Source organism: Colletes latitarsis, chromosome 8 (genome assembly GCF_051014445.1).
Source record: "Colletes latitarsis isolate SP2378_abdomen chromosome 8, iyColLati1, whole genome shotgun sequence".
Taxonomy (NCBI): Eukaryota; Metazoa; Arthropoda; class Insecta; order Hymenoptera; family Colletidae; genus Colletes; species Colletes latitarsis.
The window spans coordinates 16,329,975-16,351,402 of NC_135141.1; the positions used below are offsets into that span (position 1 = coordinate 16,329,975).

General features: G+C 33.5%; 1 protein-coding gene across 1 annotated transcript; it reads right to left on the minus strand.

The window, feature by feature from the left end:
- Positions 1 to 1,944: 1,944 nt before the first annotated feature.
- LOC143344474 (trehalose transporter 1-like protein) lies at positions 1,945 to 16,408 on the minus strand. The gene is made up of 6 exons (XM_076770571.1): positions 15,662 to 16,408; positions 15,010 to 15,566; positions 14,529 to 14,585; positions 7,666 to 7,801; positions 5,185 to 5,504; positions 1,945 to 3,456 (listed from the first exon to the last, which is right to left on the minus strand). The coding sequence occupies exons 2-6, from the start codon at positions 15,070 to 15,072 to the stop codon at positions 2,512 to 2,514; spliced, it is 1,521 nt and encodes a 506-aa protein (XP_076626686.1). The 5' UTR covers positions 15,073 to 15,566; positions 15,662 to 16,408; the 3' UTR covers positions 1,945 to 2,511.
- Positions 16,409 to 21,428: the final 5,020 nt, after the last annotated feature.

Here is a 21,428-nt window from a genome sequence, read left to right on the forward strand (position 1 = left end):
GAACGGCTTTCCTCAAGGAGAAAAGTCGTGTTTTCGCGGGCCACCCTCGCGGATAATAATTTATTTCTGCGATCGAGCATCGATTCTAATTAATATGTTATTATTATATTATATTATATTATTATTATATTATTATTATTATATTATTATTATTATTATCGCTTGCTACTATTATCATCACTATTATCAATAGTTAAATGTATCATCCCTTCTTTTTATCATCATGTTCTCCATCCCCCATTTCATGCTTTCACATCTGTACGTTATTATGTGTTTGTTATTTAATTATCGCGATTGTTACGACATTTGTTAATTTATTATTTAAGATTTTAATAATAAAAGTGAACATTAAAATTCGTTGTTTCGTTCGTAACACTTCGGCCCAATCGACCTCCTTTGTGCAGTTTTCAACACAAAATTCGAAGCTCGATAAAATAAAGGATAATTTATAGAAGATTCGGAAAAGCAAGGGGATTCGACTGAAAATTAATAGAGACGAATACGTCATATTTTCTAATACTTTATTAAGCTCTAGTAGAAAAGATAGAGACAAAAACTCTTTAATATCATCTCGACGTAAATCCCCGAATAAATGTACTACTGAAAAATAAAAATCAACGACTGTTTTATGAGTGATTTAAAAAATAAAAGATTTTGTTTCACAAAACACAATAACTAATAATGGATACGTTAGATGAAGAAGTATTGTTTTACATTTTTTTACGTTTACTTCTATTTTCCAGGCTTTGCAATAGTCTATTATTTCGTTAAAGGTTCAAAGATTATTTTGGATTCTGAGAACTTTTCTGTCTTTAGCATAAATTATTAGACCGTCGACGAAGACAATTTACATTGTTGTTTTCGTTTAAACTAAGTAGTTTTAAAGTGTTTGCAAAGAAAATATTGAACAGGCTTAATGAGTTTACTGTTCCTTGTTAGAGACCGTTCTTTATCGAGTAAGTTGCACTGATTTGTAATCATGTTTGTTATTAAGTATATGAAGTTATTTGGGAATTTCTTTCTTGTTCGTTTATAGATAAAGCCTTTTTTAGTCCATACTGCATCGAAGACTTTTTTTAGATCTATTAGGCAAGCTTCTATCAGCTCTTTTCCATTTAGAATTCAACAAATATGTGATAGTACCTTGGTTATTGCATGCAACTTTTGTCAATTATTATTTCGAAGATCTTTTTAGTATTTGATAAGAAGCTTATAAGGTCTATAATTTGCTAGATTTGTTGCGTCTTTGTCTTGTTTCTTTGGGAGGATAATACTATTAGTTTTGATACTTTCTAATTTTATGCAGTTTGAGATTTCATCAAAATCTCAGAATTCTTTGTTATTTAATGCGCGAACAATCTTTGTGGCTTCTTTATAATTGATGAGATATTTATATTTATTATTTATTTGTAATTTAACTTAAAATCTAGATACCTAAATAATAGTGTACAACATATCGGTGTTTGTGGGGGAACTCTTTCGATTCTTGTTATTGTTATGAAGGTAAATTTCGTCACGTATTTACATACGTCGTAGTTTGTGACAGATATAGGAGACATTTACTGCTTAAATAGAATTGCCTTGCATTTATTAATACTGATTCTAAAAATTTCTATCTGTGATTTCTAATAGGCCCTGCATTAACGTCGAGACATTCGATGATTGGTTGAAGTGACAATAAGTGTCGCTACAATATCTATCTTGGCATAAATACACTTTCCAATTGTGCAAACGATGACATCAAAAATTGTACATGACAAAACTGACTTAATAGTTTTAAGATCACATTGTTTATTTGTTAAATCAATCGGCGAAAACGCTTTTTCTGACATATAAAAATTTTTCTTTAAACTAAATAATCGAATACATATCTCAGACGTTTGTATTAATTTATTTGTAAATTATCGATGTTAAAAAACGCAACATTATAAAAAATTAGTGTCTTTTATAATATTAAACACCCTCTTAACGGTATAAAAATGTTTCCTTTTACTTAATATGCCCTGATAATAATATAACATTAATTTAATATTAAATAATTCTTAAGTTATAGTAAAAGTATGTGAACACAGACGGCAGATAATCATTGTTAGCATGGTAACTTCACGTATTAATGTTAATTTGTTAAATAACAAAAGCTACACATACGTAGTACGCTAGTACAATTTTTCATCCAAACGTATACTGGACTAGTTTAAATGCAAATTCGTTTCTTCGTAAAACTTTTTATAAATCCCCAAATATTTCTAGGCAGTATTTACAATCTTTTATCATCTTTCGGAGACAATCTCTTGCCCTAACTAGGACAATTCCATGATATAAATCGATTTTAAACATTCTCGAGCAGTATCTAATCACACTCTTTCTTTTTCCAGACTCAAATTCGACTGTCGAAGTTTTTTAAAAAGAGACGCCGGTTTCGAGCAGCAGCCTGAATTTCCAATTCAAACAAGAACTAATTTAACAATTAGTTTACACATCTTTTCGAGCAAAGTGAAATCACAAGAGAGTCTATACTCCTGCAGTAACGTCTTTCAGGTCCACCATCCTCTCCTTCTCCTGCGGATCGACAGCGTCCTTCTTCTTGGAGAACATTTCTTCGATCTCGATCAGAGTTTTGCCTTTGGTTTCAGGCAGAAAGAATGCAACGAACAACGTGCCTAACAGCGACAACGCCGTAAAGAAGATGAACACACCGTGTCTGCCCATAGTGGCCTCCATGTCCGGATAAGTTTTCACGGTGATCGAGCTGAAGATGTATCCTACGCAGGTGGTCAGTCCTGTCAACACTTCCTTCACCTTCGTGGGATAAACCTCGCCCACCATAGCGAAAGGAACCACCAGGAAGCCGAGGGTGCTGGTAAATATGTACATCAGCACGCAAATCACCGGTATCACACCGCCATCCTTTATGACGTAACCTTTATCGTCCATCACTAGATAAACGGACAGTATCGCCATGAAGATCGTCATCCCTAAACCGGAAACGATCGAAGGTATTCGTCGTCCGAATTTCCTGGACACGCAGGCCACCAATACACTGCCCACCAACCTGGTGAATCCTATCAGAACCGCCCCTAGATAAGGGTCTATCGTGATACCGGCGCTTTGAATAATATCAACCGCGTAATAGACCACCACGAAGATCCCGGAGAACTGCTGGAAGAAGAAATAACTGAGCATAATGGTGAACGGCACCAACGCGTTCCTCTTCAGCAGATGTTTCAGCAGGTTCTGCTTCTTCTTCTGCGGTCGTCGTCGCAGTTCTTGCAGCAGCTCCGGCGAGGGGGGTGTATTTTTTGGAATGCCGCGGAATCTCTTCAGGGACTCCAGCGCCTCGTCTAGACGACCTCGGTCCCGCAACCAGATCGGGGTTTCTGGGACGACGGCCAAGGTCACCGTGCCCGAGAGCAGCGGAAACAGGGCACACATCAAAGCCACCAATCGCCAGTTGTCCTTTCAAAGAGAAAAATCCTGCGTTATTTAATAATGCGTTGCTTCTGAATTCGGAGGGTTGATTTCGCGGATGCGAATTTATTTTTATTTCTATGGGCAAAGGTGGGAGAGAATCGTCTGTCAGGAAGTATAGTAAGTAAAACGAAACAACGTCCTTTCTACTTTTAATAATGATACAGAGTGTCCAAAAAATATAACTGCATCCTTTTTTCAAATTTTATTGCTCAGAAAGTATGAAGGTACTTATGCCTAAACTTGTTAGTTCACATGTTGTACTGCAACTATATTTATATTGAATTCGTCTCAAAAGGAGCTATAACATCGCAAAAAAATTCCATTTCAAAAAACATACTTGACCTTGAAATCTCCCCCACTACTGCAGATATTAAAAACATAATTCTGCTGCATTATGTTATTTTTTTGATATCTTCAATCCCTCCTGAATTATTCCAAAGAGTCCAGTTAAAAGAGACACCCTTTTAATATAATTTACTATAATTTGTGTTCAATTTATATTCGTTACTTAGTAGATATAGACATTAACATTTTAATACGACAGAATCCGATTCTTATTGACACATTTTTCCATAACAGTAAAAATTAATTATTACAAAAATTTCAGCTGTAACCCATCTTCTTTATTAATAACTTGGATTTTATGCACAGCAAAATAGCATCAAATACGTATGTAACAAGCCTGAATAGAAATTGTTATCGCGATTGTGGTGCAGATATAAAAGTGAACAGCATATAAAATTTTTAAGTAAATAATATTAAGTTAATAAAAGCGACAGTATTGTCTGGTCGGCCAATAAGTGTGCGGTTATGCAGAGCAAAATAACGTCAAATAAGTATGTAACAAGCCTGAATAGAAATTGTTATCGCGATTGTGGTGCAGATATAAAAGTGAACAGCATATAAAATTTTTAAGTAAATAATATTAAGTTAGTAAAAGCGACAGTATTGTGTGGTCGGCCAATAAGTATGCGGTTATGCAGAGCAAAATAACGTCAAATAAGTATGTAACAAGCCTGAATAGAAATTGTTATCACGATTGTGGTGCAGATATAAAAGTGAACAGCATATAAAATTTTTAAGTAAATAATATTAAGTTAGTAAAAGCGACAGTATTGTCTGGTCGGTCAATAAGTGTGCGGTTATGCAGAGCAAAATAACGTCAAATAAGTATGTAACAAGCCTGAATAGAAATTGTTATCGCGAATGTGGTGCAGAGATAAAAGTGAACAGCATATAAAGTTTTTAAGTAAATAATATTAAGTTAGTAAAAGCGACAGTATTGTCTGGTCGGCCAATAAGTGTGCGGTTATGCAGAGCAAAATAACGTCAAATATGTATGTAACAAGCCTGAATAGAAATTGTTATCGCGATTGTGGTGTAGATATAAAAGTGAACAGCATATAAAATTTTTAAGTAAATAATATTAAGTTAGTAAAAGCGACAGTATTGTGTGGTCGGCCAATAAGTGTGCGGTTATGCAGAGCAAATTAACGTCAAATAAGTATGTAACAAGCCTAAATAGAAATTGTTATCGCGATTGTGGTGCAGATATAAAAGTGAACAGCATATAAAGTTTTTAAGTAAATAATATTAAGTTAGTAAAAGCGACAGTATTGTGTGATCGGCCAATAAGTGTGGGGTCGTGTATTTGCGTAACAGATGGAAGTACCGGTGTTGTTCTACTTCGAAATGTTTTTCCTCGACCCTTACCTTGAACAGGTAGCCGAAAACGTAAACAATCAAGACACCGATGGCAATGGCCACGCTGGTCCATGTGACCATTGTGGCGCGCCACTTTGGAGAGGCGACTTCCGCGCTGTAAACAGTCGCCGGGACCGAGGCCGAACCGGTCGCGATTCCGGAAATTATTCTGCCCACAATGATCTGTTCGTATGTCCCAGAGAAGTAAATGACAAGCCAGCCGACAACCGAGGCGATTGATGTTGTCAGCAGGCTCAGTCTCCTTCCGCGTCTCATGGTGTAACTGGACAATATGCAGCCAAACGGAATTCCCAGCGCCGTCACGGTGGCTGTGAATTAATTGGATCGTTAATTGAAACGCTCCAACCTCCCAATGGATTCTAGTTAAACGTTTCGAAAGATTTTACACGAGGTATGAGGGAATTATATACAGAATGTTCGACAACCTCATATTAAAAATTTAAAAGCTGATTCTAGAGTCAAGAGTAATGATTTGTTGATTGAAGCTTCGTTTACAAAATATTAACATTTAATGATCCGCCTGTAGAATGATATATGTATTTTAAAATTAAAATTTTTAATTTAAAGGCTGATTCTAGAGTCAAGAGTAGTGATTTGTTGATTGAGGCTTTGTTTGCAAAATATTAACATTTAATGATCCGCCTGTAGAATGATATATGTATTTTAAAATTAAAATTTTAAATTTAAAGGTTGATTCTAGAGTCAATAATAGTGATTTGTTGATCGTGACTTTCTTTCCAAAATATTAACATTTAATGATCCGCCTGTAGAATGATATATGTATTTCAAAAGTAAAATTTAAAATTTAAAGGCTGATTCTAGAGTCAAGAGTAGTGATTTGTTGATTGAGACTTTCTTTGCAAAATATTAACATTTAATGATCCGCCTGTAGAATGATATATGTATTTCAAAATTAAAATTTAAAATTTAAAGGCTGATTCTAGTGTCAGGCGTAGTGATTTGTTGATCGAGGCTTTGTTTACAAAATATTAACATTTAATGATCCGCCTGTAGAATGATATATGTATTTAAAATTAAAATTTAAAGACTGATTCTAGAATCAAGAATAGTGATTTGTTGATTGAGGCTTTGTTTACAAAATATTAACATTTAATGATCCGTCTGTAGAATGATATATGTATTTTAAAATTAAAATTTAAAATATAGGCTGATTCTAGAGTCAAGAGTAGCGATTTGTTGATTGAGGCTTTGTTTGCAAAATATTAACATTTAATGATCCGCCTGTAGAATGATATATGTATTTCAAAATTAAAATTTAAAATTTAAAAGCTGATTCTAGAGTCAGGCGTAGTGATTTGTTGATTGAAGCTTTCTTTCCAAAATATTAACATTTAATGATCCGTCTGTAGAATGATATATGTATTTTAAAATTAAAATTTAAAATTTAAACGCTGATTCTAGAGTCAAAAGTAGTGATTTGTTGATTGAAGCTTTCTTTCCAAAATATTAATATTTAATGATCCGCCTGTAGAATGATATGTGTATTTTAAAATTGAAATTTAAAATGTATAGGCTGATTCTAGAGTCAAGAGTAATGATTTGTTAATTGAGGCTTTGTTTACAAAATATTAACATTTAAAGATTCGCCTGTAAAACGGTACATGTATTTCTACATTTCAGCAGAATTCGACATCTTTCGTTCAGCGAAGATTTGTTGTAAAAAGTTACCAAAAAAATTGACCCTGACTTGAAAAAATCGAAGTTAATTTTTTTTTATTGCATCGTATTATATTCGTCGCGTGGATGATAAATATTTATTTATCAACTATACTGCTTGATTTATGTGTGTGTTGTGGGTTTAAAAATAAGTATAATTTGTGCTTGGTTTTTGAGATGTTGCAAGTTTATTAGAATCGATGTCTAAACGGGCGTAAAATCATGCTCGCGTATGCATCAGGTTGCTTGTTTCCAGGGGCACTTTGAGTGAAAGAAAATTATAAAAAGGAAAACTAAAAATCTACACTTAACTTATACATACATGTATATTAGTCCTTTTAGATTTAATTTAATTCATTATGTTTTGAAAAGAACCCACACTAGGATAGCAACGTAAATAAAAAATTGTTCGATAGCTTGTGCCAACTCACTATATGCACGTCGTTTAATTTTTTAAATATTTTCACGCCACAAGATATATTTTTATCGTTGCTTTTGTGCCCTTAATTTTCAATATTACAATAAAATTAGTATTTGTCTAGAAGTAAATGTTTCTATTTTAAAATGTTAAATATTCTCTCCTAAATTATTACAAGAATGGACATGTTATTAAAAAAAATGAATTATTAAGCTTTTGTATCTTACAGCATTTTTATTAAGTGCTTTAAGATACTGAATACCTTTAAGTATACTAAATGAAGTATTTTGCATAGAGACAATTGTTTCCATTTTTATTTTGCTGAATATAGTTGTATGGGGTTAGATGGTAAGAATTATAGGAGCAACACTGACCTATCCAATTTGCTTGAACCTTATCAATTTTGACGTCACTCGTGGGTGCCATTAATGGTCCCAACGCCACAGCACTGTAACCAAAAGCCATGGCTGGGCCCAAAACAGAGGAATTTGCACACAAAGACATAATTATCTGAAAGAAAATAAATACCTATTAATTCCTTTCAAAAGTACCTCCTAGTAATAATAAACTTTATACTATTGTAGTAAAATATAAAACTAAATCAAAATCTGTAGTTTATTCTTATATTTTTCATATTTTGCTAAGGTTTTATACAGGGTGTTCGGTCACCCCTGGGTAAAATTTTAATGAGGGATTCTAGAGGCTAAAATAAGACGAAAATTAAGAATACCAATTTGTTGATGGAGGCTTCGTTAAAAAATAATTAACAATTAAATTCAAAAATTTCCAATCGTTCTAGAAAAATTATTTTCTGTTGCGGTGGTCAATTACAATCATTTTTGGTGAATACACATACCTCCGAAATCCTACCCACTTTCGAAAAAAAAATTCGAGTAAGTGCTGAAAGTTTTGGGTGAAAAAAAAAGACTTTCGAATCGTCTTGGAAAAATTATTTTTAGTTGCAGGGGTCAATTGCAAGCATTTTTAGTTAACAGACATACCCCCGAAATCCTACTCAGTTTCGAGAAAAAAATTCTTTACCGAAAATATAATTTCTGGCCATAAACGTCTGTCCGAATTTTCATGCGAATCTTTAAAACGTCATAACTTCTGAACGGATTGGACGATTTTAATGTTTAAAAAAGCAAACTACGCGTATTTTGATGGAGGATATGTACAAATCGCAAAAATATTCGAAAGGTTGGTCCCTGACCTCGCAAAATGAGAGAAACCCTATAAAAATGGTCCAATTTTCAAACTACCATAATTCCTACAATAGTGAATATATTTCAATGAAACTTTTTTCTAAAGTAGAGCTCATGGGTACCTACAAAAAAGTATTAGACAACTTTTCTGTAGGGCGTCATACAAAATTACTAAAAATGAAAAAGGAATTTTTAAGAAAAATCAATAGGGGGTAGGTGCCTAAATTTTTCGACAAAATTAAAAAATTTCCAATCGTTCTAGAAAAATTATTTTCTGTTGCGGTGGTCAATTACAATCATTTTTGGTGAATAGACATACCCCCGAAATCTTACGCATTTTCGAGAAAAAAATTCAGTACAGGCGGAACTTTAAACGTTAATAACTTTTTAACAAAGCCTCCATCAACAAATTGGTATTCTTGATTTTCGTCTTATTTTGGCCTCTAAAATCTCCCATTAAAATTTTTCCCAGGGGTGGCCAAACACCCTGCATAATTTTCATCATTATTCCCATTTCATGATTGTAAAAATTTCAATACATAATGGTACTATCATTTCGAGGATAAACAATTAATCCATAAGTTGTCATCAATATAAAAACACAACGATAGTTATTACTTTCTTTACAATAATTTTATAAATTCTCCGCAGAAATAATCAAAAGTATTAGTTTCAGAAAGTACTAAGTAGTACTTTAAATATATTTTATTGAAATGGTATGCGAAATTATTGTTGGTCTAATATTATTGTTCTTAAAGATTATAAAACAAAACGTAGGACACAATAGGACATGTAATACTAAATATCCAAAAGAATTCAGACAAAGGTGTGCAAAATGAAAAAAACTAAACTACATAGATGTATCAAAAACATAATATTTTTGAATTTTGTACTTTTTCAATTTTTAATATGTCCATTAATTTAATTTGTTATACTATATTATCTTTCGAGGACAATCAGAAATGTTGTTTCTGTAAAATTAGTTTCAATGACTATACAAATATTTTAAATTCGCAAACAAGCGTCCAAAAATAATCATTGTTTGGCCATTTATGAATAACAATGTGTTTGCAATATCTTTATTTTCGAGTTGTTTACTTTCTTAAATATTAATTACTTTTTGACTCAGATAAATTTTCTTATCGTGCTGCAAAATATGAATTGCTTTCCAAAAGACTGTCTGAACATATTTAAAATTCTGTATCAGTATTTTATAATGTTTAAAACTACTCTTCAGAGAGTAATCTTTTAATTTGTCTTATCGCTAGATGTGTTTAACAACAAGATCGTTCGCTATCTCTTAATTCGGCGATAACCCACCGGGGGTCGAACAACAAAAATAGCTACGTTACATAATCTTTGACATTTCGAATCGTGTTCGATAGAAAATTCCAATTACAGGATATAATTGATTTTGATTAATTGCAAGCTTCAGATCGAATGGGTAGAAATTTATTCCTGTCGAAGCCTTGGAGGAATCAAAGTGCCGCTATTTTTTCTAAATTCCACACCACGCATTGAAATTCCCATGTTACATAAAGTCGTCTGTAACGCACAATTGTCGTGTTTATAATTTGTAATTAGCAACCACCATTGAGGAACTCGGTAGAATCGATTACATGAACTTCGAAGAATAATTATTATAAGCGAGAGAGATTATTTTAAATGGCAGTCAATTACGATTTTAAAAGTGATAATACGAGTGGAAAATTCGTATAGTATCTTAGATAAAATTCATGACCGATAAATTTGTGAGGCAACTTCAATAAATATTAGAAATCACAAATCGATAAAAACTATCGATTCCAATCGAATGTTAAGTTTGTGTTCCAATGTCAATTTTTATGTACGGAAACTCGTTATCTAAATAAACATTTTGCTTGTATCTGTTTTTTGTTAATTACGCGATACTTCATATATTATATTAATATTCCTTAGATAAAAATCTGACGCTGGTTTCGAACGTGCGAACGATAAACGAGTAAATATAAAGGGTTAGCTGATCAAACGACCAAACGCTAAAATAAAATCGAGTCGATTGAAAGGATTTTCCCCCGATCAACCCCGCTATCGTTGAACTTTTCTTATGACCAATATCGAAACCGGTTTGAAAAGGATGACCGAGAAGATGGGCAAGATAGTCGTGGAATAATTAAATTAAGCCTTGAAGTGTCACCGTAAGGTTTACGTAAAGCAGCGTTAAACGTTCGATAATATCACGGTATTTCGAGTTACGCAAATCTTTCTAATCAGCTCCACTGTGTGGAAGCTGAACTGTCAAGAAATTGCACAAATTTCTTCGAACAGAATTTATCTTGGTCAGTGTCGCCAGTTTGAAAAATTCATTGGTCAAAATTAGTTTGTATTTCGAGACGATTTATGTTTCGCTTAGACGAAAATTGGAAATTGCAATTATGCACAATTTACTCGCAAGATTTGTGACGCGAGTGATCGCGTCGCGAAGAGAAAAAGGAAAAATTCTGCGTGCCTAGTGACAGGAATTAAGCGTCCCATGTAATTTATTACCCAGATAACAGACCAGTCATTGAAATTTTTTTACGTAAGCCAAGACAGCTCGGTCCTCTCTCTATGGCTACGTTACTCGTCGTATACATATAACGGCGATCGTAACTCGATCTTAGGTAAGGTCTGATAGACTTCGTCCTCGATTCTCGAAAAATGTGCGTGATCGACCCTGTGTTCGTTTCACTGGCGTATTTCAAACTGTTTGGTCTGCACGAGAAGATCCTCGAGGCTCTAACAGACGAATGGCAGAACCGTAGCTAAACGTCAGACAATGAACTTTAACAGACTTCTATCTTTACGCTAAAATACACATATTTATAAATTTATGACTTATTCAAGAAATTGGAACCGTTTCTTTATAATTTTATTGTTTATTTTCGACTGCATAGGGTTTACAAATATATTTTAAATATTCGAAATATTTTTCACCATGTTTGTTATCGTTAGGCAATATTGCAAATGGTTTTTAAGAGACGGAGTAGCTTCGTTCCTTCTAGAAATTCGATGTTCAATGTTCATACTAAAATGGACTGTGCTTCAGCTATGTTTCACATTATAGTTCTCGTAACCTAGTATTTTGTACTAAAATTTAAAGCAATATTTCAAACATACCATAGAATTTTATGAAAAACTGTAACCTCTTTCTCGTTTTAAACGTTAATTAATTTGTATTATGAAATAAAAAAGAAATTGTTGGATCGTGTAACGAAGAACTCAATAGCAATTACTTACATTGTAATATTTGCGCAAACTAAATTTTTTGCCAATTACTATTATTATAATATAAACTAATTTGTCTACTCTTAATATTTAAAAAATTATCAAAAATAGATTTGAGAGGTTGCAAACGAAATATTTTGCAGTTAGATGAGAAATTAAATAGCGCGTCAATTATCAATATACTTCAGGTATTAATTTGTCAAACGTAATATATCGTTAAGCAATAATGAATAGAACGAATATTGATCCAACGCAGAAAGTTATACCTATCATTAAACTTTCTGTTATAATATTTACATGGTACACGAAATTAATGATTTAATCTTCGTTCTCTTGATAATAATAGTGAACCAATTAGAGTCATAATTCACAAAAGATTACTACGCATCGTAAATCATTCCACAACCAGTTTAAAATTGTGCACTTTGATGCAGGTTAATATAGATAAGAGAAAAACTATTAATTCCTGTTTATCTCGTCTATAATTTTGTGTCATAGCTTCCATTAAGGATTAATGTTAACAAAAAGAATAGTTAAACAATTGAAACGGAAGGAAACTTGTCTTCGAATGAAATTTGTAAAATTTTCATTCAATTTTATTGAGAAAACTTTTGGAGCTTCGTAAGCTTTCAAAATATAAATCTCGATGATAGGAAATTCTGAAGAAAAGTATTGGTATTATATTCTTTTAATTATGGTTTCGTTTACTTATGTGTTATGGCATAGTAAATGATTCATTTGATATATCATTACTGATACCATAAAACACGAACTATAGTTACAATAATTTCAACGATTCTTGCTGTTTCATCATTCAATGCATATCAAGGGATTAGTCGATTGTCACGAGAAAAATATGAAACAGCTGAATAACAATGTCACAGTAATTAACGCTATTATACAGTTTGCTTTCAATAAGAAATATATTCATGAAACGTTGAAACGATTCTCATTGTGAGTAACAGTAATTAAAAATGCATGTCCCTTTTGAATTTTTGTATAAAAGTTTCTTTGCATTTTGTCATTAATTCGCATAAAGAATAGGGGAAACGTCAAGTTTTAACATCTTTAAGAAAATAGAAATTTATTTTTCAACATAATGTCAACTTCGTACATATACTTTTAATTTCAAATAATATATAACACATTAAACTTTAAAAAACGAGTACTATTTTTATCCCCATCTTCGTAAAACTCAAAATTCATTAAATTTACATTCCCTCTTCTTCTCGCAGATCTTCATTTGCTTTTATTTATGCGTTTCATTAATTTTAGAGTCAACGTTTTTGTCTTAAATAAAAATTACCCTATTTGTATTTTTGGATATTTAGGCTCGATTTTATTACTGAGTAGATTGTTCAATTATTGTGCAAACGTCTGATTTATTATACGCAATATACAGGGTGTTCGGTCACCTCTGGGAAAAATTTTAATGGGAGATTCTAGAGGTAAAAATAAGACGAAAATCAAAAATACCAATTTGTTGATCGAGGCTTCGTTAAAAAGTTATTAAAAAATTAAATTAAAAAATTTCAAATCATTCTGAAAAAATATTATTAGTTGCAGGAGTGGATTGTAAGTATTTTTGGTCAATAGACATACCCTCGAAATCCTAACCATTTCCGAGAAAAAAATTCCTTACCGAAAATATAATTGCTGGCCAGAAATGCTTCCCTGAAATTTCATGCGAATCTTTAAAACACCATAACTTCTGAACGGATTGGACGATTTTAATGTTTAAAAAAGCAAACTACGCGTATTTTGATGGAGGATATGTACAAATCGCAAAAATATTCGAAAGATTGGTCCCTGACCTCGCAAAATGAGAGAAACCCCATAAAAATGGTCCAATTTTCAAACTACCATAATTCCTACAATAGTGAATATATTTCAATGAAACTTTTTTCTGAAGTAGAGCTCATGGGTACCTACAGAAAAGTATTAGACAACTTTTCTGTAGGGCGTCAAACAAAATTACTAAAAATCAAAAACGAATTTGTAAGAAAAATCGACAGGGGGTAGGTGCCTAAATTTTTCGACGAAAAAAAAAATTTTTAATTAATTCTGAAAAAATTATTTTCGGTTGCGGGGATCAATTACAATCATTTTTGGTCAATAGACATACCCCCGAAATCCTACCCACTTTTGAAAAAAAAATTCGAGAATGTGTGAAATTTTTCGACGGAAAATAAAAATTTCAAATCGTTCTAAAAAAATTATTTTCCGTTGCGGGAGCCAATTACAATCATTTTTGGTGAATAGACATACCCCCGAAATCCTACCCACTTTTGAGAAAAAAATTCAATAGAGGCGGAACTTTAATCGTTAATAACTGTTTAACGAAGCCTCTATCAACAAATTAATATTTCCCATTAAAATTTTTCCCAGGGGTGGCCGAACACCTTGTATAATACATTAAACTTTAGAAAACGAGTACTATTTTTATCCCCATCTTCTTCGTAAAACTCAAAATTCATGAAAATTTACATTCCCCCTTCTTCTCGTAGACCTTCATTTGATCTTATTTATGCGTTTCATTAATTTTAAAGTCAACGTTTCTGTCTCAAATAAAAATCACCCTATCTGTATTCTTAGATATTTGGCCTCGATTTTATTACTAAATAGATTGTTCAATTATTGTGCAAACGTCTGATTTATTATTCGCAGTATCTCGCTGTAAACTTGACGTATCTATCGTAGAGATCGCAGTTTCTGCACAATTCACAGAAGCTGTGCATCGTTCTGTCGAAGAATGATAGCACAAAAATTCAAAATCCGACAATTACCTGATAAGTGACTCCTTTCTTTTCCCGCCTTTTTTCTTCCGCGATGTCAGGCTCCATCTGGGGAAAAAATGTTTATAAAATCTCTGTTCCTTTCATCTTTTATTGCTTGCTATTATTAAAGTCTTATTTTTACGATAATATGTGTATTGCGCGATAAGCGAGTGCGTTACGATCGACATTCTGACGCTTGTTTGCTTCGTTCGACGTTGGAAAGTGCTAAGCGATAATTCTAAATCGTTGTTTCTTAATTTCTTTGTTAAAATGATAATTGATGCAATTCAGAGCCAACTTTGGACATTTTTAAAACGACATTTAATATTTTACTAAATGACCTAATATTTTACGTTAAAGTATAATGGAAATCGATAAGCATCGATACAGGGAAATCCACTCAAGCAGATTAAAAACATTCGATAAGACAATGAAGAATTTAGATTCGTGTCGCGTACAAATTTAGAAGAATATCATACAAACAAGTTACCTTCGTCTCTGAATGTTTATCCACATGCCCGTTTGAATTGCTCGTTCCGTTTACATTAGTCATTTTAATCCGTTGATGAAATTTTCTGAAACGTTGTGGCGCAATATAAGATATTCAAGCAATTTTGTATCGTAAAACGTTAGATCGCCTCTTATCGCAATAGTCTCTTTTTAGAACCAGCAACGCTTAATCCCTTAATACACTGCTTTACAGGTAGTCTGTGTCTTTTCCTTTTTTACTTTTCCCTTTTCTGATAAAGACTTCTTCAAATTAATCCAGCGTCAAGATATAGTGAGATATAATCGGATACGTTAAATTGGTAATTTATCTCTTTCAACTTTTTGTTTGTGATTAGTGTCTCCTCGATTTTCAATCGAACTCCAATTCCTCCCATAAGAGTATTTCCCACATGCCCAGGACAAACGACATGAACCAAAAGTCTCCCAAGTGAACGAACAAAACTTGTTTCCAAAGCAACCAATCGACCTTTCTGCAATTAAGAAAACTTCTATCCTCAAATTCTCCGACCACGTCCCATACATTCGTTTCCCACGTATCTGAAAGAAGACTTATTACAATCCACTCGTATTTTATTCCGAACGGTTCGACATTTTATCATTAAGAGATTCACTATACTGGTTCTACGACTCACATTCCATATAATCCCCTTGTTTTCCCCATTCGCACGATCGACAAACTATCTCGAAAAAATGAATCGATTTTCAAACGTTATTTCTGAAATGAAATCGATCGACGATCTTCGAGATTGCTGAAAATTTCGTCGATCCACTTTATACCAATGAAATTCGTAGTTCCTTTCACTGGCGACTGCAATCTTATCCTGCAATTTCCCGGTACTTTCGCAAGACGCTTCGCGAAAGCCACTCGCGGTGTCGTTGACCGAAATGCCCTTTGAGGAATTCCGAAAATAAGTATTTCCTTCCACAAAAAATGTGAACTATCTGATTTCGTGTTTCGAAAATTCGTGCGAAAAGGAACGAGTTTAATTGATTTTCTTTGACCTTGAAAGTGGTAACCGGGATCACTGGTTCCGAGAGGCGTAAATTTGAACGGTCGATCGGAGTGGAAACAATTATCGAAAGTTTCTGTTCAACGCTGAATGGCACTCGGTGGTGAGTGCGGTTGCAGCCAGCAGAACTGCCACTCGAAGACTCGTTACTCACTGAATGCAAGTCCGGTTTTATCTGCCACGAGCGACGCGCGTTTCTTCGATCCCGATCGTCGGAGACCATTCACATCCGCGGCCGCGTCCCGATATATCGCGTCGTCTGTCGGCGAACGATCGACCAGAAATTATGTGTTCCCGACCCGCGAATTCCAGCAGATAAAGAAGACCGATCGCGCGAGCGAATCCGTCTGCTCGGGGATTACGCGAATCGATCAGTGGGGACGTTCGAGGGTAACGCGCGGGAAAGAGCTTCATGAAACTAGGTAGACGAGTCGACTAGCCTAATTCTTCCTTACGTACGGGAAAACAAAGAGTGTCTGTGCCTAAGTAGGTTAAATACTGGATTCTTTACGCGTATACGGGGTGAGTCAAACGATCGAGACTTGTATCGCGAGTTATAAACCTGCAATTTCGAAACTGTTCACTTTTTAAATGTCTTTGTTTTGCTGGCATGCCTGATGTTACTACTACACTGTGGAACGTAACTAATATTTCCAAATATTAGTAGCACAGATTTTTCAAATGAGAACAAATGAATTTCTGAATTTCTTTAATCTGATGTGCCTGCTATTTTATTTTCATTATTATAACAGCATCATAATTTTCGAGAGTTTCAAAATTTCAACTGTTGCTTTTCAAATATTAGCACAGCCTTTTGGAATGAGAAAAAAAGAATTTCGAATTGAATTGAATTCAATATTATTTAAATGACCACCGCGATAAACCTAATTTTCGATAACTTTGCCGCATAAACCAAGCTGTATGACACAATAAAACGAATGATGTTTGCTTCGAGATTGTCAATAAACGAGAGACTTAACGTGGCACCATAAGAAAAATCTAATGGCGTCGAGTCGTAAGATCTTGGTGGGCAGTTGACAGTTGCATTTCTCGAAATAGTCTTATCGTTGAACTTCGATCCCAATAAAGTGATCAGCCAAAAAGATAGTGGCGTGTGGCACCATTTTGTTGAAACCATATCTCAGACAAATGAAAGATGTGAAAATAGACGTTTAATCGTGGTGAATATTGTAATTTTGTAAAAATGGACTTTTAGCTGATTTAAATATTCCGATATTTCTTCATTTACGAAGGGAATGAATTTTAATTTATTCTTATGTTCAAGAGAGATAGGTGCTTAACTCGGTCGTACAGGAAGGGTAAAAATAGATGTATAACTAGATTTAGTATTTCAATGTTTTCTTATATACAAGGGGGACTGAAAATAAGCTTTTTATCTGGGTTGAATATTCTGCTTACCTTCGCCTGCAAGAAGGGTGGAAGTAAATGTCCAACTAGGGTGAGTATTCAAATCTTGTCTTGTGCACAAGAAGGATGAAAATGAATGTCTAACAAGATTTTCAACGATACTCTAATTCTTTTTTTTGTAGAAACAGGATGACAAAACTCTAAATATTTGCATTGACTTTTCTGATCTTTTCTTATGTATAAGAAGGGTGAAGATTGATTTCCAACTACGAGTATAAGAAGAGTAAAATATTAATTATTCTAATTTCTTCTCACCTACCAAGAAGCTAAATAGGGGAGTTTAGTTGCGTGAAAAATATATTAAATTTTCTTCGTTTACGAGCAGGGTAAAAATTCTAACCTTGAGAACTGTAGACATGTTTCTAACAAAGTTAACAAAAAGTTTAACAAAAGTCTACATCGGATACTCTAATAATTTCCATTACACAGGGAAATAACATGTAAATATTTACTTAATTTCGATTTTAAGTTGCAATTGATCATTAACTTCAACCCCCCTAAAATAAACTCAAAGTATTTACATCGAACCGTAGAATGAAAGGAATGCACGAATTCTGAATTTATTTGGTGATATTTCTGCTAGAAATTTCGCAGACGTTTTTACACCTCCGCGTGATTCTTCGCTAACAGCCGGAAGCGACGATGTTTCATCGGTGAATGTTATATTAAATCGAAGAGACCTTGCTGTCGGAGTCATAGGTCGGTTTCTACGTTGTCGGCGTCTTTTCGGAGATCAGAGGCCAACCTGCGACACGTGCGCCTTATATTAAAGCGGATTAAGATGATCGACAGATTAATCATACTTTAAATCGTCTGGTGAAACTTCCTACATGATTCATTCACTCGAACGTGTTGTTATTTTAGAAGCTGGTGATTCTTAAGCATTTCAGAACTATAAATAAGAGGATTGCGAGTGACTCAGCAGTGTCAAAAGATTATTGATAGTCCTCGATAAGTATTAATATACTCGAGTTGTGTCAAAAGTTTCCAAACTTTGATTAAAACATCGCTTTTTCATAAAATAATAATCTTATTAGGTGTTTGTTTTGCCCTGTCTATGGATAGTTTTCATTAATTTTTCAATTACATTAACATAAGTTTGAGATCAATTGAAACGACTAGATAAAGTAAACAAATAAATTAAGCTAAACAAGGGATAAATTGCACTTGCTTCGAGTCACTTATCCAGTCGTTTGCCTTTGTTTTACTTCCATTTCTCCGAAAGTTCAGGCTACGTCCATCAAGATCATTTAACCCTTAATTAATTCGACTGGGACATTCTATGTATCTATCCCAACCAACGTATTCTCTCGATATTGTCACATCTAATTTCAATCTGTTTCTTTCACTAAAAAATTCAGATTCTTGGAAGAACTAAAAAATCACCATATGTTCTTAAAAAATAAGGAACCTTCTTTTTTAAATATGGGTATTGTACAGCTAGTTGAAAAATGGGCCAAAATCAGAGAACAAAACGATTCGTATTTAACTTAATAAAGTAACGCGTTAAATAAAGTACTGTGGTTTAATTTAAAAGATTTAAAACAACATAATATACAGGGTGTTCGGACAACCCTGGGAAAAATTTTAATGGAGGATTCTAGAGGCCAAAATAAGACGAAAATGAAGAATACCAATTTGTTGATGGAGGCTTTGTTAAAAAGTTATTAACGTTTAAAGTTATGCCCGTTCTGAATTTTTTTCTCGAAAATGCGTAGGATTTCGGGGGTATGTCTATTCACCAAAAATGACTATAATTGACCCCCACAGCTAACAATATTTTTTTCAGAACGATTTGAAATTTTTTTTTTTTTTCGACGAAAAATTTTACACCTTTCCGAATTTTTTTCTAGAAAGTGAGTAGGATTTCGGGGGAATGTCTATTCACCAAAAATGATTGTAATTGACCCCGCAACCGAAAATAATTTTTTTAGAATTAATTAAAAATTTTTTTTTCGTCGAAAAATTTAGGCACCTACCCCCTGTCGATTTTTCTTCAAAATTACTTTTTCATTTTTAGTAATTTTGTTTGATGCCCTATGGAAAAGTTGTGTAATACTTTTTTGTAGGTACCCATGAGCTCTACTTTAGAAAAAAGTTTCATTGAAATATATTCACTATTGTAGAAATTATGGCTATTTGAAAATTGGACCATTTTTATAGGGTTTTTCTCATTTTAGAGGATCAAGGAACAGCTGTTCGAATATTTTTTGAATTTCTACATATTCTATACTAAAATACGCGTAGTTTGCTTTTTTAAACATTAAAATCGTTCAATCCGTTCAGAAGTTATGGTATTTTAAAGATTTGCATGAAATTTCAGGGAACGATTACTGGCCAGAAATTATATTTTCGATAATGAATTTTTTTCTCGAAAGTCGATAAGATTTCGAGAGTATGTGTAATGACCAAAATTGATTGTAATTGACCCCTGCAACTAAAAATAATTTTTCCAAGACGAAGTCGAAAGTCTTTTTTTTCACCCAAAACTTTGAGGACTTACTCGAATATTTTTCTCGAAAGTGGGTAAGATTTCAGGGATATGTGTATTCACCAAAAATGATTGTAATTGACTCCCGCAACGAAAAATAATTTTTCCAAAACAATTTGAAATTTTTGAATTTAATTGTTAATAACTTTTTAACGAAGCCTCTATCAACAAATTGGTATTCTTGATTTTCGTCTTATTTTGGCCTCTAGAATCCCCCATTAAAATTTTTCCCAGAAATGGCCGAACACTCTGTATAATTACTGTAATAAGAATGGTCTCGAAAAAGAATAGATTTGTTTTACGAGTACCTCGTGAATGTAGAAATTTGTATATTTTAATTTATAAGACTCGATGACGAACGAGCCTCATAATTGTGAAACTTGTGACGAGTCTGATCCGTCATTGTGCGACAGGGGGTTAAGGCCACTGGATTAGAGGTTACAGGACGACGAATAGGAAACAACGAATAGGGAATCAGGATAATAACGCGTAAGGAGCAGGAAATAGTGATCGATGACTAGCAGATGGAGAGGTGCTACAGCTTTCATTTCTGTTTTTTTCTTGTCGATAGCGGAGCACGCCGACGATGCAGAGGAAGATCGACACGACGAACACTGACCTCCCTCTACTACTTCGGTGTGTCCTTGGCCTTGAAACGAGAACGTGTTTCGGGAGATGAAATCCAACCGCACAGGTGGAACGATAATTGCTTGGCCGTCATAGAGAGAACGAAAGCCTTGCCTTTACTTTCGCTCCGTTACGGAATCGGAGCGGAGAAGTGTCTACACAGAGAGAAACGAGATGCAGTAAAGCATCCTTGCCCCTTTCGTACGTATGCGTGCCCGCGCACGCGATCATAGTAGTCACGAATCGTATAGTTTTTAAAATTGGACAAAAAAAGGGAAATTTTTTGGAAAATGTTCCAAGATCAAAATAAATAATTGGTCAAATTGTTTCTATTCCTTCCTAACATTTCCGTGTAAATTCAGTAAATCAATTTTTATTTCTTAACTCTTTGCGGCACAGGATTTCAGATAATAAAATGGATCCATGTTGCATAGAAATTTTATTGCGGTTTAAATTAAACAAGATTGGTATATTAGATAATTATATTAATAGAAATTGGACAAAAAAGGGGAAACTTTTTGGAAAATGTTCCAAAATCAAAATAAATAATTGGACAAATTGTTTCTATTCCTTCCTAGCGTTTCCGTGCAAATTCAGTAAATCAATTTTTATTTCTTAACTCTTTGCGGCACAGGATTTCAGATAATAAAATGGACCCATGTTGCATAGAAATTTTATTGCGGTTTAAATTAAACAAGATTGGTATATTAGATAATTATATTAATAGAAATTGGACAAAAAAGGGGAAACTGTTTGGAAAATGTTCCAAAATCAAAATAAATAATTGGTCAAATTGTTTCTATTCCTTCCTACCGTTTCCGTGCAAATTCAGTAAATCAATTT

Excerpts from the sequence above, each read along its gene's own strand:
- LOC143344474 (XM_076770571.1), bottom strand. The coding sequence starts at position 15,072 with ATGACTAATGTAAACGGAACGAGCAATTCAAACGGGCATGTGGATAAA. Across the intron at positions 14,586-15,009 it reads ATAAACATTCAGAGACGAAG|ATGGAGCCTGACATCGCGGA; the intron begins GTAACTTGTTTG and ends TTTTTTCCCCAG. Across the intron at positions 7,802-14,528 it reads AGAAAGGAGTCACTTATCAG|ATAATTATGTCTTTGTGTGC; the intron begins GTAATTGTCGGA and ends ATTTTCTTTCAG.